This window comes from Oncorhynchus tshawytscha, linkage group LG11, assembly GCF_018296145.1.
Source record: "Oncorhynchus tshawytscha isolate Ot180627B linkage group LG11, Otsh_v2.0, whole genome shotgun sequence".
NCBI classification, from domain to species: domain Eukaryota; kingdom Metazoa; phylum Chordata; class Actinopteri; order Salmoniformes; family Salmonidae; genus Oncorhynchus; species Oncorhynchus tshawytscha.
The window spans coordinates 51,442,267-51,455,085 of NC_056439.1; the positions used below are offsets into that span (position 1 = coordinate 51,442,267).

A 12,819-nucleotide genomic window follows, 5' to 3' on the forward strand; every position below is an offset into this window, starting at 1 on the left:
AGCAGACTCCAACGTCGTTTTAGAGAATTTGGAAGTACGGCCAACCGCAGACCACGCGAGTGACAACGTTGTGAACAGAGTTCCCCATGGTAGCGGTGAGGTTATGGTATGGGCAGGCATAAGCTACGAACATAATTGCAATGTGAATACACAGAGATAGCATGACAAGAGCCTGAGGCCCATTGTTGTGCCATTCATCCCCCCCATCACCTCTTGCTAATGCACGGCTATATGTCACAAGGATCTGTACACAATTCCTGGAGGCTGAAATTGTCTCAGTTCTTCCATGATCTGCATACTCACCAGACATGTCACCCACTGATCATGTTTGGGATGCTCTGGATCGACGAGTACGACAGCAAAGTCCAAATCCCGCCAATATCCAGCAACTTCACACAGCCATTGAAGAGGAGTGAGACAACATTCCACAGAACACAATCAACAGCCTGATCAACTCTATGTGAAGGAGATGTGTTGTGCCGCATGAGGCAAATGGTGGTCACACCAGGTTTCTGACCCAATTCCCAACCTTAATTTTTTTTTTTTTTTTAAGGTTTCTCGGTGACTACCAGTCATATTTAATCCATAGATTAGAGCCTAATTCATTTAAATTGACTGATTTCCTTATATGAACTGTAACTAAAATCGATGCGTTTATATTTTTGTTCAGTATAAATGTCATTTCTGATGGAGCCGACATCGGCAGCTCTTACTGAGGATGTAGTCACCGCAAACATTACCGTCTGAATTTAGATCCCACTGTAATGCTGAAATGCCACCTTACGGATTGAATAGAGCCCGAAGACATTTATATTTAAACATAGTAATGATTAAAATCAAATACACTGCTGTCAGAAGACCCAGAAGACCTAAGGACTTCTAGGTGTCTAACTCTTGGACATGTGACAAAATGCCAAATAAATAAAACGAATGAAACAATTCAATGAAATCCTCAGCCTTGTTACAGTCTATGTACTTTTTTTTTTTAATGAAGTCATATTTAATAAACATTAAGGAAAACAATTCCTGTCATACTTATGTTTTGGAGTCAATACCAATGAAGTCCAGTTGAAAACATGTTGCGATGGTAAATCTCATTTGTCCCGTGTCCCACTAGCCTGGTCCCAGATGTGTTGGTGCAGTCTTGCCAACTCCTATGGTCATGCCAATGACCATAACCCATAGGAGGCCATGGCGAGACGGCACGAACAGATCTGCGACCACGGTCGTGTTCACTAGAAACCAAACGGGAGAGAAAAAAAAAAAAAGGGGGGACCAAAACATTGAGTCAAATTTGTTGCAAAACACTTTACTATGTGCTACAATGTGTTGCTACAAGACAACGTGCATCTTCTGGTCGTCATGACACTACCCACTGTGGCGGACTGGTCCTCTGTGTCTGTCAGTCACAGCCTGTGGTTGTGGGTTCATCCTCAGTCTGTCAGTTAGACCAGGTCCAGCTCTATGTCCAGCCCAGGTAGAGCTGTCTGGAGTCTCTCTACGGTCTTCTCCTTCTCTACCACGCCTGGCAGATCGCTGAGGTACAGATGCTCTAGACTCCTGGGAGATAGTGTGTATATATAGTTTGACTAATATAGTCAAGTCACCATGGAGACTGGTCATGAGAAAAGCCTTGTGCCGGAACGTCAACATGAAAACAGCCTCCGTCTCTAACCCCACCTTGTTTGTTTTGCTTTCAATATCCACTGAGCTTCAGGCATATAGTACAGCCACACTCATAATGATGTTCCCAGGCACAGTAGCAGATGTTTATGCAGAGCAATGACACCCTTGGCATATAGTACAGCCACACTACCATAATGATGTTCCCAGGCACAGTAGCAGACCCACCTGACTTTATGCAGAGCGATGACACCCTTGGCATATAGTACAGCCACACTACCATAATGATGTTCCCAGGCACAGTAGCAGACCCACCTGAGTTTATGCAGAGCGATGACACCCTTGGCATATAGTACAGCCACACTACCATAATGATGTTCCCAGGCACAGTAGCAGACCCACCTGAGTTTATGCAGAGCAATGACACCCTTGGCATATAGTACAGCCACACTACCATAATGATGTTCCCAGGCACAGTAGCAGACCCACCTGACTTTATGCAGAGCGATGACACCCTTGGCATATAGTACAGCCACACTACCATAATGATGTTCCCAGGCACAGTAGCAGACCCACCTGACTTTATGCAGAGCGATGACACCCTTGGCATATAGTACAGCCACACTACCATAATGATGTTCCCAGGCACAGTAGCAGACCCACCTGAGTTTATGCAGAGCGATGACACCCTTGGCATATAGTACAGCCACACTACCATAATGATGTTCCCAGGCACAGTAGCAGACCCACCTGAGTTTATGCAGAGCGATGACACCCTTGGCATATAGTACAGCCACACTACCATAATGATGTTCCCAGGCACAGTAGCAGACCCACCTGAGTTTATGCAGGGCGATGACACCCTTGTCAGTTACGTTGCCACAGGAGACCACCTCCATCTTGTACAGGCTGGCCTGTAGGTTCTCTATGGTGCTTATCCAAGCAGGCATCCTCTATGTACATACTCTTGTTGAGTTTGAGCTCTTCGACACTAGTCCATCTAGGGAAGGGAATAATGATGTTCAGATCCAGGCATGGTCAGTGGAGCAGGCAGAAAGCCAGACCCACCTGATCGAATTTAAAAATGAGCAAGGCAGCACTGAGTCATGGTAAATAAGAATTTGACACTTGCCTAGTTAAATAAATGGTTAAATAAATAAAATGTCATGACATCAAGTCACAGGATGTTGCAATACAGCATAAACATGCCAGACCAGGCTATAGAGGTTTCTCTGAGCCCAGTGCTAAACATGCCAGACCAGGCTATAGAGGGTTCCATAGAGGTTTCTCTGAGCCCAGTGCTAAACATGCCAGACCAGGCAGGGTTCCATAGAGGTTTCTCTGAGCCCAGTGCTAAACATGCCAGACCAGGCTATAGAGGGTTCCATAGACAGCCCAGTGCCATGCCAGACCAGGCTATAGAGGGTTCCATAGAGGTTTCTCTGAGCCCAGTGTAAACATGCCAGACCAGGCTAGAGGGTTCCATAAGGTTTCTCTGCCCAGTGTTGCCAGACCAGGCTATAGAGGGTTCCAGGCACAGTGCTAAGCATGCCAGACCAGGCTATAGAGGTTTCTCTGCCCAGTGCTAAACATTATAGAGGGTTCCATAGAGGTTTCTCTGAGCCCAGTGCTAAGCATGCCAGACCAGGCTTAGAGGGTTCCATAGAGGTTTCTCTGAGCCCAGTGCTAAACATGCCACAGTAGCAGACCCAACCAGGCTATAGAGGGTTCCATAGAGGTTTCTCTGAGCCCAGTGTAAACATCAGACCAGGCAGGGTTCCAGTTTCTCTGAGCCCAGTGCATGCCAGACCAGGCTATAGAGGGTTCCAGGTTTCTGCCCAGTTGCCAGACCATATAGAGGGCAGTTTCTCTGAGCCCAGTGCTAAGCATGCCAGACCAGGCTGAGAGGTTTCTCAGCCCAGTGCCATGCCAGACCAGGCTATAGAGGTTTCTCTGAGCCCAGTGCTAAGCATGCCAGACCAGGCTATAGAGGTTTCTCTGAGCCCAGTGCTTGCATACCAGACCAGGCTATAGAGGTTTCTCTGAGCCCAGTGCTAAGCATGCCAGACCAGGCTATAGAGGTTTCTCTGAGCCCAGTGCTAAGCATGCCAGACCAGGCTATAGGAGGTTTCTCTGAGCCCAGTGCTAAACATGCCAGACCAGGCTATAGAGGGTTCCATAGAGTTTCTCTGAGCCCAGTGCTAAGCATGCCAGACCAGGCTATAGAGGTTTCTCTGAGCCCAGTAAGCATGCCAGACCAGGCTATAGAGGTTTCTCTGAGCCCAGTGCTAAGCATGCCAGACCAGGCTATAGAGGTTTCTCTGAGCCCAGTGCTAAGCATGCCAGACCAGGCTATAGAGGGTTCCATAGAGGTTTCTCTGAGCCCAGTGCTAAGCATGCCAGACCAGGCTATAGAGGGTTCCATAGAGTTTTTCTGAGCCCAGTGCTAAGCATGCCAGACCAGGCTATAGAGGGTTCCATAGAGGTTTCTCTGAGCCCAGTGCTAACATGCCAGACCAGGCTATAGAGGGTTCCATAGAGGTTTCTCTGAGCCCAGTGCTAAGCATGCCAGACCAGGCTATAGAGGGTTCCAGGTTTCTCTGAGCCCAGTGCTAAACATGCCAGACCAGGCTATAGAGGTTTCTCTGAGCCCAGTGCTAAGCATGCCAGACCAGGCTATAGAGGGTTCCATAGAGGTTTCTCTGAGCCCAGTGCTAAGCATGCCAGACCAGGCTATAGAGGGTTCCATAGAGGTTTCTCTGAGCCCAGTGCTAAACATGCCAGACCAGGCTATAGAGGGTTCCATAGAGGTTTCTCTGACCCCAGTGCTAAGCATGCCAGACCAGGCTATAGAGGTTTCTCTGAGCCCAGTGCTAAGCATGCCAGACCAGGCTATAGAGGGTTCCATAGAGGTTTCTCTGAGCCCAGTGCTAAACATGCCAGACCAGGCTATAGAGGGTTCCATAGAGGTTTCTCTGAGCCCAGTGCTAAGCATGCCAGACCAGGCTATAGAGGTTTCTCTGAGCCCAGTGCTAAGCATGCCAGACCAGGCTATAGAGGTTTCTCTGAGCCCAGTGCTAAACATGCCAGACCAGGCTATAGAGGTTTCTCTGAGCCCAGTGCTAAGCATGCCAGACCAGGCTATAGAGGTTTCTCTGAGCCCAGTGCTAAGCATGCCAGACCAGGCTATAGAGGGTTCCATAGAGGTTTCTCTGAGCCCAGTGCTAAGCATGCCAGACCAGGCTATAGAGGGTTCCATAGAGGTTTCTCTGAGCCCAGTGCTAAGCATGCCAGACCAGGCTATAGAGGTTTCTCTGAGCCCAAAGCATGCCAGACCAGGCTATAGAGGGTTCCATAGAGGTTTCTCTGAGCCCAGTGCTAAGCATGCCAGACCAGGCTATAGAGGGTTCCATAGAGGTTTCTCTGAGCCCAGTGCTAAGCATGCCAGACCAGGCTATAGAGGTTTCTCTGAGCCCAGTGCTAAGCATGCCAGACCAGGCTATAGAGGTTTCTCTGAGCCCAGTGCTAAACATGCCAGACCAGGCTATAGAGGGTTCCATAGAGGTTTCTCTGAGCCCAGTGCTAAGCATGCCAGACCAGGCTATAGAGGGTTCCATAGAGGTTTCTCTGAGCCCAGTGCTAAGCATGCCAGACCAGGCTATAGAGGTTTCTCTGAGCCCAGTGCTAAGCATGCCAGACCAGGCTATAGAGGGTTCCATAGAGGTTTCTCTGAGCCCAGTGCTAAGCATGCCAGACCAGGCTATAGAGGGTTCCATAGAGGTTTTTCTGAGCCCAGTGCTAAGCATGCCAGACCAGGCTATAGAGGGTTCCATAGAGGTTTCTCTGAGCCCAGTGCTAAGCATGCCAGACCAGGCTATAGAGGGTTCCATAGAGGTTTCTCTGAGCCCAGTGCTAAGCATGCCAGACCAGGCTATAGAGGGTTCCATAGAGGTTTCTCTGAGCCCAGTGCTAAACATGCCAGACCAGGCTATAGAGGTTTCTCTGAGCCCAGTGCTAAGCATGCCAGACCAGGCTATAGAGGGTTCCATAGAGGTTTCTCTGAGCCCAGTGCTAAGCATGCCAGACCAGGCTATAGAGGGTTCCATAGAGGTTTCTCTGAGCCCAGTGCTAAACATGCCAGACCAGGCTATAGAGGGTTCCATAGAGGTTTCTCTGACCCCAGTGCTAAGCATGCCAGACCAGGCTATAGAGGTTTCTCTGAGCCCAGTGCTAAGCATGCCAGACCAGGCTATAGAGGGTTCCATAGAGGTTTCTCTGAGCCCAGTGCTAAACATGCCAGACCAGGCTATAGAGGGTTCCATAGAGGTTTCTCTGAGCCCAGTGCTAAGCATGCCAGACCAGGCTATAGAGGTTTCTCTGAGCCCAGTGCTAAGCATGCCAGACCAGGCTATAGAGGTTTCTCTGAGCCCAGTGCTAAACATGCCAGACCAGGCTATAGAGGTTTCTCTGAGCCCAGTGCTAAGCATGCCAGACCAGGCTATAGAGGTTTCTCTGAGCCCAGTGCTAAGCATGCCAGACCAGGCTATAGAGGGTTCCATAGAGGTTTCTCTGAGCCCAGTGCTAAGCATGCCAGACCAGGCTATAGAGGGTTCCATAGAGGTTTCTCTGAGCCCAGTGCTAAGCATGCCAGACCAGGCTATAGAGGTTTCTCTGAGCCCAGTGCTAAGCATGCCAGACCAGGCTATAGAGGGTTCCATAGAGGTTTCTCTGAGCCCAGTGCTAAGCATGCCAGACCAGGCTATAGAGGGTTCCATAGAGGTTTCTCTGAGCCCAGTGCTAAGCATGCCAGACCAGGCTATAGAGGTTTCTCTGAGCCCAGTGCTAAGCATGCCAGACCAGGCTATAGAGGTTTCTCTGAGCCCAGTGCTAAACATGCCAGACCAGGCTATAGAGGGTTCCATAGAGGTTTCTCTGAGCCCAGTGCTAAGCATGCCAGACCAGGCTATAGAGGGTTCCATAGAGGTTTCTCTGAGCCCAGTGCTAAGCATGCCAGACCAGTGCTGAGCCCAGTGCTAAGCATGCCAGACCAGGCTATAGAGGGTTCCATAGAGGTTTCTCTGAGCCCAGTGCTAAGCATGCCAGACCAGGCTATAGAGGGTTCCATAGAGGTTTTCTGAGCCCAGTGCTAAGCATGCCAGACCAGGCTATAGAGGGTTCCATAGAGGTTTCTCTGAGCCCAGTGCTAAGCATGCCAGACCAGGCTATAGAGGGTTCCATAGAGGTTTCTCTGAGCCCAGTGCTAAGCATGCCAGACCAGGCTATAGAGGGTTCCATAGAGGTTTCTCTGAGCCCAGTGCTAAACATGCCAGACCAGGCAGTTTCTCTGCCCAGTGCTAAGCATGCCAGACCAGGCTATAGAGGGTTCCATAGAGGTTTCTCTGAGCCCAGTGCTAAGCATGCCAGACCAGGCTATAGGGTTCCATAGAGGTTTCTCTGAGCCCAGTGCTAAACATGCCAGACCAGGCTATAGAGGGTTCCATAGAGGTTTCTCTGACCCCAGTGCTAAGCATGCCAGACCAGGCTATAGAGGTTTCTCTGAGCCCAGTGCTAAGCATGCCAGACCAGGCTATAGAGGGTTCCATAGAGGTTTCTCTGAGCCCAGTGCTAAACATGCCAGACCAGGCTATAGAGGGTTCCATAGAGGTTTCTCTGAGCCCAGTGCTAAGCATGCCAGACCAGGCTATAGAGGTTTCTCTGAGCCCAGTGCTAAGCATGCCAGACCAGGCTATAGAGGTTTCTCTGAGCCCAGTGCTAAACATGCCAGACCAGGCATGAGCCCAGTGCTAAGCATGCCAGACCAGGCTATAGAGGTTTCTCTGAGCCCAGTGCTAAGCATGCCAGACCAGGCTATAGAGGGTTCCATAGAGGTGCTAAGCATGCCAGACCAGGCTATAGAGGGTTCCATAGAGGTTTCTCTGAGCCCAGTGCTAAGCATGCCAGACCAGGCTATAGAGGTTTCTCTGAGCCCAGAGCATGCCAGACCAGGTGTTTCTCTGAGCCCAGTGCTAAGCATGCCAGACCAGGCTATAGAGGGTTCCATAGAGGTTTCTCTGAGCCCAGTGCTAAGCATGCCAGACCAGGCTATAGAGGTTTCTCTGAGCCCAGTGCTAAGCATGCCAGACCAGGCTATAGAGGTTCTCTGCCAGACCAGGCTATAGAGGTTTCTCTGAGCCCAGTGCTAAACATGCCAGACCAGGCTATAGAGGGTTCCATAGAGGTTTCTCTGAGCCCAGTGCTAAGCATGCCAGACCAGGCTATAGAGGGTTCCATAGAGGTTTCTCTGAGCCCAGTGCTAAGCATGCCAGACCAGGCTATAGAGGTTTCTCTGAGCCCAGTGCTAAGCATGCCAGACCAGGCTATAGAGGGTTCCATAGAGGTTTCTCTGAGCCCAGTGCTAAGCATGCCAGACCAGGCTATAGAGGTTTCTCTGAACCCAGTGCTAAGCATGCCAGACCAGGCTATAGAGGTTTCTCTGAGCCCAGTGCTAAGCATGCCAGACCAGGCTATAGAGGTTTCTCTGAGCCCAGTGCTAAACATGCCAGACCAGGCTATAGAGGGTTCCATAGAGGTTTCTCTGAGCCCAGTGCTAAGCATGCCAGACCAGGCTATAGAGGTTTCTCTGAGCCCAGTGCTAAGCATGCCAGACCAGGCTATAGAGGGTTATAGAGGTTTCTCTGAGCCCAGTGCTAAACATGCCAGACCAGGCTATAGAGGGTTCCATAGAGGTTTCTCTGAGCCCAGTGCTAAAGCATGCCAGACCAGGCTATAGAGGGTTCCATAGAGGTTTCTCTGAGCCCAGTGCTAAACATGCCAGACCAGGCTATAGAGGGTTCCATAGAGGTTTCTCTGAGCCCAGTGCTAAACATGCCAGACCAGGCTATAGAGGGTTCCATAGAGGTTTCTCTGAGCCCAGTGCTAAGCATGCCAGACCAGGCCGGGCAGGGTGACAGACAGTGTTCTCAGTCTCTCTTTCTGGTGTAAAACATCCTGCTCTCTTGCGTCACTCATCAGGTAAACAGTCTGGAAGACACTAACTTTCACCCTCACCTCCTCCTAACGCGCCCAGGTGTCGGATTGTATGGGATGAGCTGAACATTATTAGAGTCAGCCATTTGGAACCGAAATCTTTTTCTTGTTAAAAATACAGAATGACAGCATTCTATTCCCCCCAGGGCATGCAATGCTTAAATTAAAAGTGAATAATTTATATAATAGAAGACTGTCTTTTAATAAATTGATTTGTATTTATTCAAAGTCACTAGAACAGACACTAGTGTCTTGTGTCAGATTGTAAACACAAAATTGAGTTGCTGCTCAGCATAATCACCATATCTGGTTCTGAGAATAGTGAGACCTCTGCCACAGGGTTTCACCTCACCGTCGAGGCGATAGAGAGACACGAACACCAAAAGGTTTTGGAGATCGGAAGGCTGCATTGGATAACGTACCCAGGTGATCGAAGCCTTTGTACATGATGCAAGAGTCTGTGGCGTCGATGCCCTGGATCTTGTATCGTCCCAGAGGGCCGGTGGGCAGGCCGTTGTAGTCGTGTTGCCAACGGTCGAACCCCTGAAACCTCACCTTGGCACCGCACCTTGTCAGCCACTCTGCAGCAGCACGGTCTGGGCCCACCGCCTTGATACGCTCATAGTCAACTCTGGTGACAAGAATGCAACTACTGGTAATACATTATTACAAATACATAATGAATATAGTCATTACTACCTCCGCTATATTGTGGTCCACTGAGTAAACTATTAGTACATTACTAATCTATCACTCTGGATAAGAGTGTCTGATAAAATGGAAAATATTCTGTTAGCTAAAGTGTAATATTAGATGCTGTTGATCAGGACTGATGATTGGATCACTCACTTGTTGAAGACAGCATTGAGCCATCCCCAGAACGGTCTGCTGCCTCCACGTGTTTTCTGTGAGGAGAGGACGGCCTGCAGTGCTGGCTTGGACAGCAGCCTCATATCTTCAGGTCTGAAAGACATTACATAGTATTATATTACTGCGACAGCAGCTTCATACCGTGTAATGTCTTTCAGACCTGAACATATACGTTGAGGGGTGTCATCTCCAATGTAAGACTGATGGGCTTTTTAAAATGCGTGTCAAAAAAAAAATGTTTACCATCGAAATACTAATTTAGAATGATTTCTAAACACTGAATCACGTTGCTTTGATCCAGACAGACAGATTAGCTAAATTAATCCTCGATCAACTGTGTTACAAAGCATTACCTAATAGCTGCAGACAGTAACCAATGGACATAGACTATGCAGCACCACTGCAAGACACAAATAAAGACAATTTGCTTAAAACACAAAACGTTCTAAGCAATCAAGATGTGTGAGATTTTATTCGTTGAGGTATTTGTTAATAACAAGCTGATAATTCACTTACCTTGTCAGTTCGCTATTGTATTTACATGACGAACATGTCTGCAGTGTTCTGACCTTTAACCCGTTACGTACGAGAGACGCGCCTTGCCATTGGCTCCTCAAAGTGGGTGAAGGGTCAAAGGGGCCGAGCTTCGTGTCAAGCAAGGAATTTGATTATGACTTCCATAGCAAGAGATACCTTGTGGACAACTGCTGTTTAGAACATATTCACACAATATGTGTGCACGGCGATTGATGTTACTGTCAAAGCGAGTATAGGTTGCCATTCAATCTCTGTCGAAATGATACGGACACTAAACAGCGCGTCATTTGCTGCCTTATTTGCAACGGTGCCAAAGTCCGCGACATGCAGAACAGCTAGAATACACAGGTGAGTGGAGAGACACGGGTGAGTGTTTGTGCAGAGGTGGGAAAGTACCAAATTGTCTAGCCTTGGCAACTGCTAGTGGGCTTTATGGATCTCCACTGACGAGACTATGATCTGGGCTTGATGTGCACAGCCGGTATGTTCGCCGGCGACAGGTTCTATATTTAAGTTGAATTAAATAAAGAGTGACTGCCTTTTTTAAAAGAACAACGAACCCATTTGAAAACGGCATATGTGGCATCGATATGAGTCGGAAACAGTTATTCGATTGTCAGAGTTGACTATAAAATGTAAATCGGACAACTTTGGTCATAAAGTCAGTCTCGTCTAAAAACGGAGTTTGGAACATCCGTGCGTCACAACGTAAATGAAGGCTGTGTGTTGATTTGATAATGTACATTTGCCCACTAACATGGAGTGAACAGCTGCAGTGATTGGTCTCTATACACTAGAGTCCCACAGTGGAGGTGTCATAATACCCATAAAACCTAGCGGTCAAACAGGGAAATGGTTCCAATAGTTTTTCCACAATTCATTTTTCCCCATTGTGAGTTTTAGAAACACTTAAAATAAGGGGTGTTTCGTGTAGGTTTTACCCTGGCTTAACGTTTTGATAGCCTTGTAAATCTATCTCGGACAAGGTGACTTTAATCAATACATTGGGCTCTTTACTTTGTTTCGAAAATGCTAATTAGCATCAAAGTAGACCGAATGCAAGACTACAAATCCCTGCAAGCTCCTGACACATTTGCAAACAGTAGGGCTGTCTACAACAACGACAAAAAAATCTTGGTCAACTGAAAGTTGTCAGTTTTTTTCGACCAATCGATAGACACACTCTATGTTTTTTAATAAAATCAACAAAACGCATTGAGCTTGTCTGACTCTTACGTTTTGCTGAAATAAGACAAATGCCTCACGAAGGCGCCAGAGATCTATATAACCAGAAGAGAAAAAAACATTAACCTGACCCAACTATTCTCCTCCCACTCCTTCCTGCTGACTTTCGCAGATTTGCCATTCCTCTCCTGAAGTTGCCAGTAAAAGGCAACACGAGGAATCAGCAACCTTTCTCATGTTGAATGCCAATTTCTTACAATTTCTACCAATCTGCGTTCTAGTTATGGTTTTCATCAAATCTAATAAAATGTCATTGGTCACATGCGATGTTATTGCCGGTGTAACGAAATGCTTGCATTCCTAGCTCTAACAGTGCAGTAATATCTAACAATACACACAAATCTAAAGTATGGAATTAAGAAATATATAAATATTATGACGAGCAATGTCAGAGTGGCATTGACAATAATACAGTAGCATAGAATACAGTATATACATACGAGATGAGTAGAGCAGTATGTGAACATTATTAAAGTGGACAGTGATTCCATGTCTATAGGGCAGCAGCCTCTAAGGTGCAGGGTTGAGTAGCCGGGTGGTAACCGGCTAGTGATGGCTGTTTAACAGTCTGATGGCCTTCAGATAGAAGCTTTTGTCCAATCTCTCTGTCCCAGCTTTGATGCACCTGTACTGACCTCGCCTTTTGGATGGTAACGGGGTGAACAGGCCGTGGCTCGGGTGATTGATGTCCTTGATAATCTTTTTTAGCATTCCTGTGGCATCGGGTGCTGTAGGTGTCCTGGGTGGCAGGCAGTGTGCTCCAGGCGATGCGTTGGGCAGACCACACCAGCCATTGGAGAGCCGTGCGGTTGCGGGCGGTGCAGTTGCCGTACCAGGTGGTGATTACAGCCCGACAGAATGTTCTCAATTGTTCATCTGTAAAAGGTTGTGAGGGTCTTAGGGCTCAAGCTGAATTTCTTCAGCCTCCTGAGGTTGAAGAGGCTCTGTTGCGCCTTCACCACACTGTCTGTGTGGGTGCACCATTTTAAATGGTCAGTGGCGTGTACGCCGAGGAAGCTTTCCACCTTCTCCACTGCGGCCCCATCGAAGCCTACCACTGTTGTGTCGTCTACAAACTTGATGATTGAGTTGGAGGTGTGCGTAGCCACGCAGTCATGGGTGAACAGGGAGTACAGGAGTGGGCTGAGCACGCACCCTTGTGGGGCCTCTGTGTTGAGGATCAGCAAAGTGGGAGGTGTTGTTTCCGACCTTCACCAACTGGGGGGGCGGCCTGTCAGGAAGTCCAGGGCCCTGAGCTTAATGATGAGCTTGGATGGTACTATGGTGTTAAATGCTGAGCTGTAGTCAATGAACAGCATTCTTAAATGAGTATTCCTTTTGTCCAGATGGGATAGGGCAGTGTGCAGTGCGATTGCATCGTCTGTGGATCTATTGGGGCGGTAATCAAGCTGAAGTGGGTCTAGGGTGTGATAAGGTAGAGGTGGATCTATTGGGGCGGTAATCAAGCTGAAGTGGGTCTAGGGTGTGATAAGGTAG

General features: G+C 48.1%; 2 protein-coding genes and 1 long non-coding RNA gene across 5 annotated transcripts in view; 1 reads left to right on the plus strand and 2 right to left on the minus strand.

Annotated features, from left to right (window-relative positions):
* Positions 1 to 965: 965 nt before the first annotated feature.
* On the minus strand, positions 966 to 2,561 carry LOC121847752. The gene is made up of 2 exons (XR_006084605.1): positions 2,461 to 2,561; positions 966 to 1,560 (listed from the first exon to the last, which is right to left on the minus strand). It is a non-coding gene; the product is annotated as an uncharacterized LOC121847752 (long non-coding RNA).
* A 6,291-nt stretch (positions 2,562 to 8,852) lies between these two features.
* On the minus strand, positions 8,853 to 10,139 carry dmac2l (distal membrane arm assembly component 2 like). Of its 2 annotated transcripts, XM_042330296.1 has the most exons (4): positions 10,057 to 10,120; positions 9,894 to 9,940; positions 9,520 to 9,633; positions 8,853 to 9,301 (listed from the first exon to the last, which is right to left on the minus strand). In XM_042330296.1, exons 3-4 carry the CDS (start codon positions 9,621 to 9,623, stop codon positions 9,019 to 9,021), a joined length of 387 nt encoding a protein of 128 aa, XP_042186230.1. In that variant the 5' UTR covers positions 9,624 to 9,633; positions 9,894 to 9,940; positions 10,057 to 10,120; the 3' UTR covers positions 8,853 to 9,018. The 2 variants fall into 2 exon arrangements, with proteins under 2 accessions (XP_042186230.1, XP_042186231.1); XM_042330297.1 differs by lacking the exon at positions 9,894 to 9,940 and having other exon boundaries at positions 8,858 to 9,301; positions 10,057 to 10,139.
* Positions 10,140 to 10,177: 38 nt separating this feature from the next.
* The window catches only part of l2hgdh (L-2-hydroxyglutarate dehydrogenase), a 31,596-nt gene continuing 28,954 nt past the window's right edge, over positions 10,178 to 12,819 (plus strand). For both annotated transcript variants that reach the window (XM_042330294.1, XM_042330295.1), the window contains exon 1: positions 10,178 to 10,425. In XM_042330294.1, coding sequence (XP_042186228.1) covers positions 10,337 to 10,425 — 89 coding nt within the window. In that variant the 5' untranslated portion in view covers positions 10,178 to 10,336. The remainder of the gene's footprint in view (positions 10,426 to 12,819) is intronic.

Bases quoted from the DNA above. Each gene is read 5' to 3' on its own strand.
- dmac2l (XM_042330296.1), bottom strand. From the start codon at position 9,623: ATGAGGCTGCTGTCCAAGCCAGCACTGCAGGCCGTCCTCTCCTCACAG. The intron at 9,302-9,519 runs GTGAGTGATCCA...TCTTGTCACCAG, and splicing joins CTCAATGCTGTCTTCAACAA to AGTTGACTATGAGCGTATCA.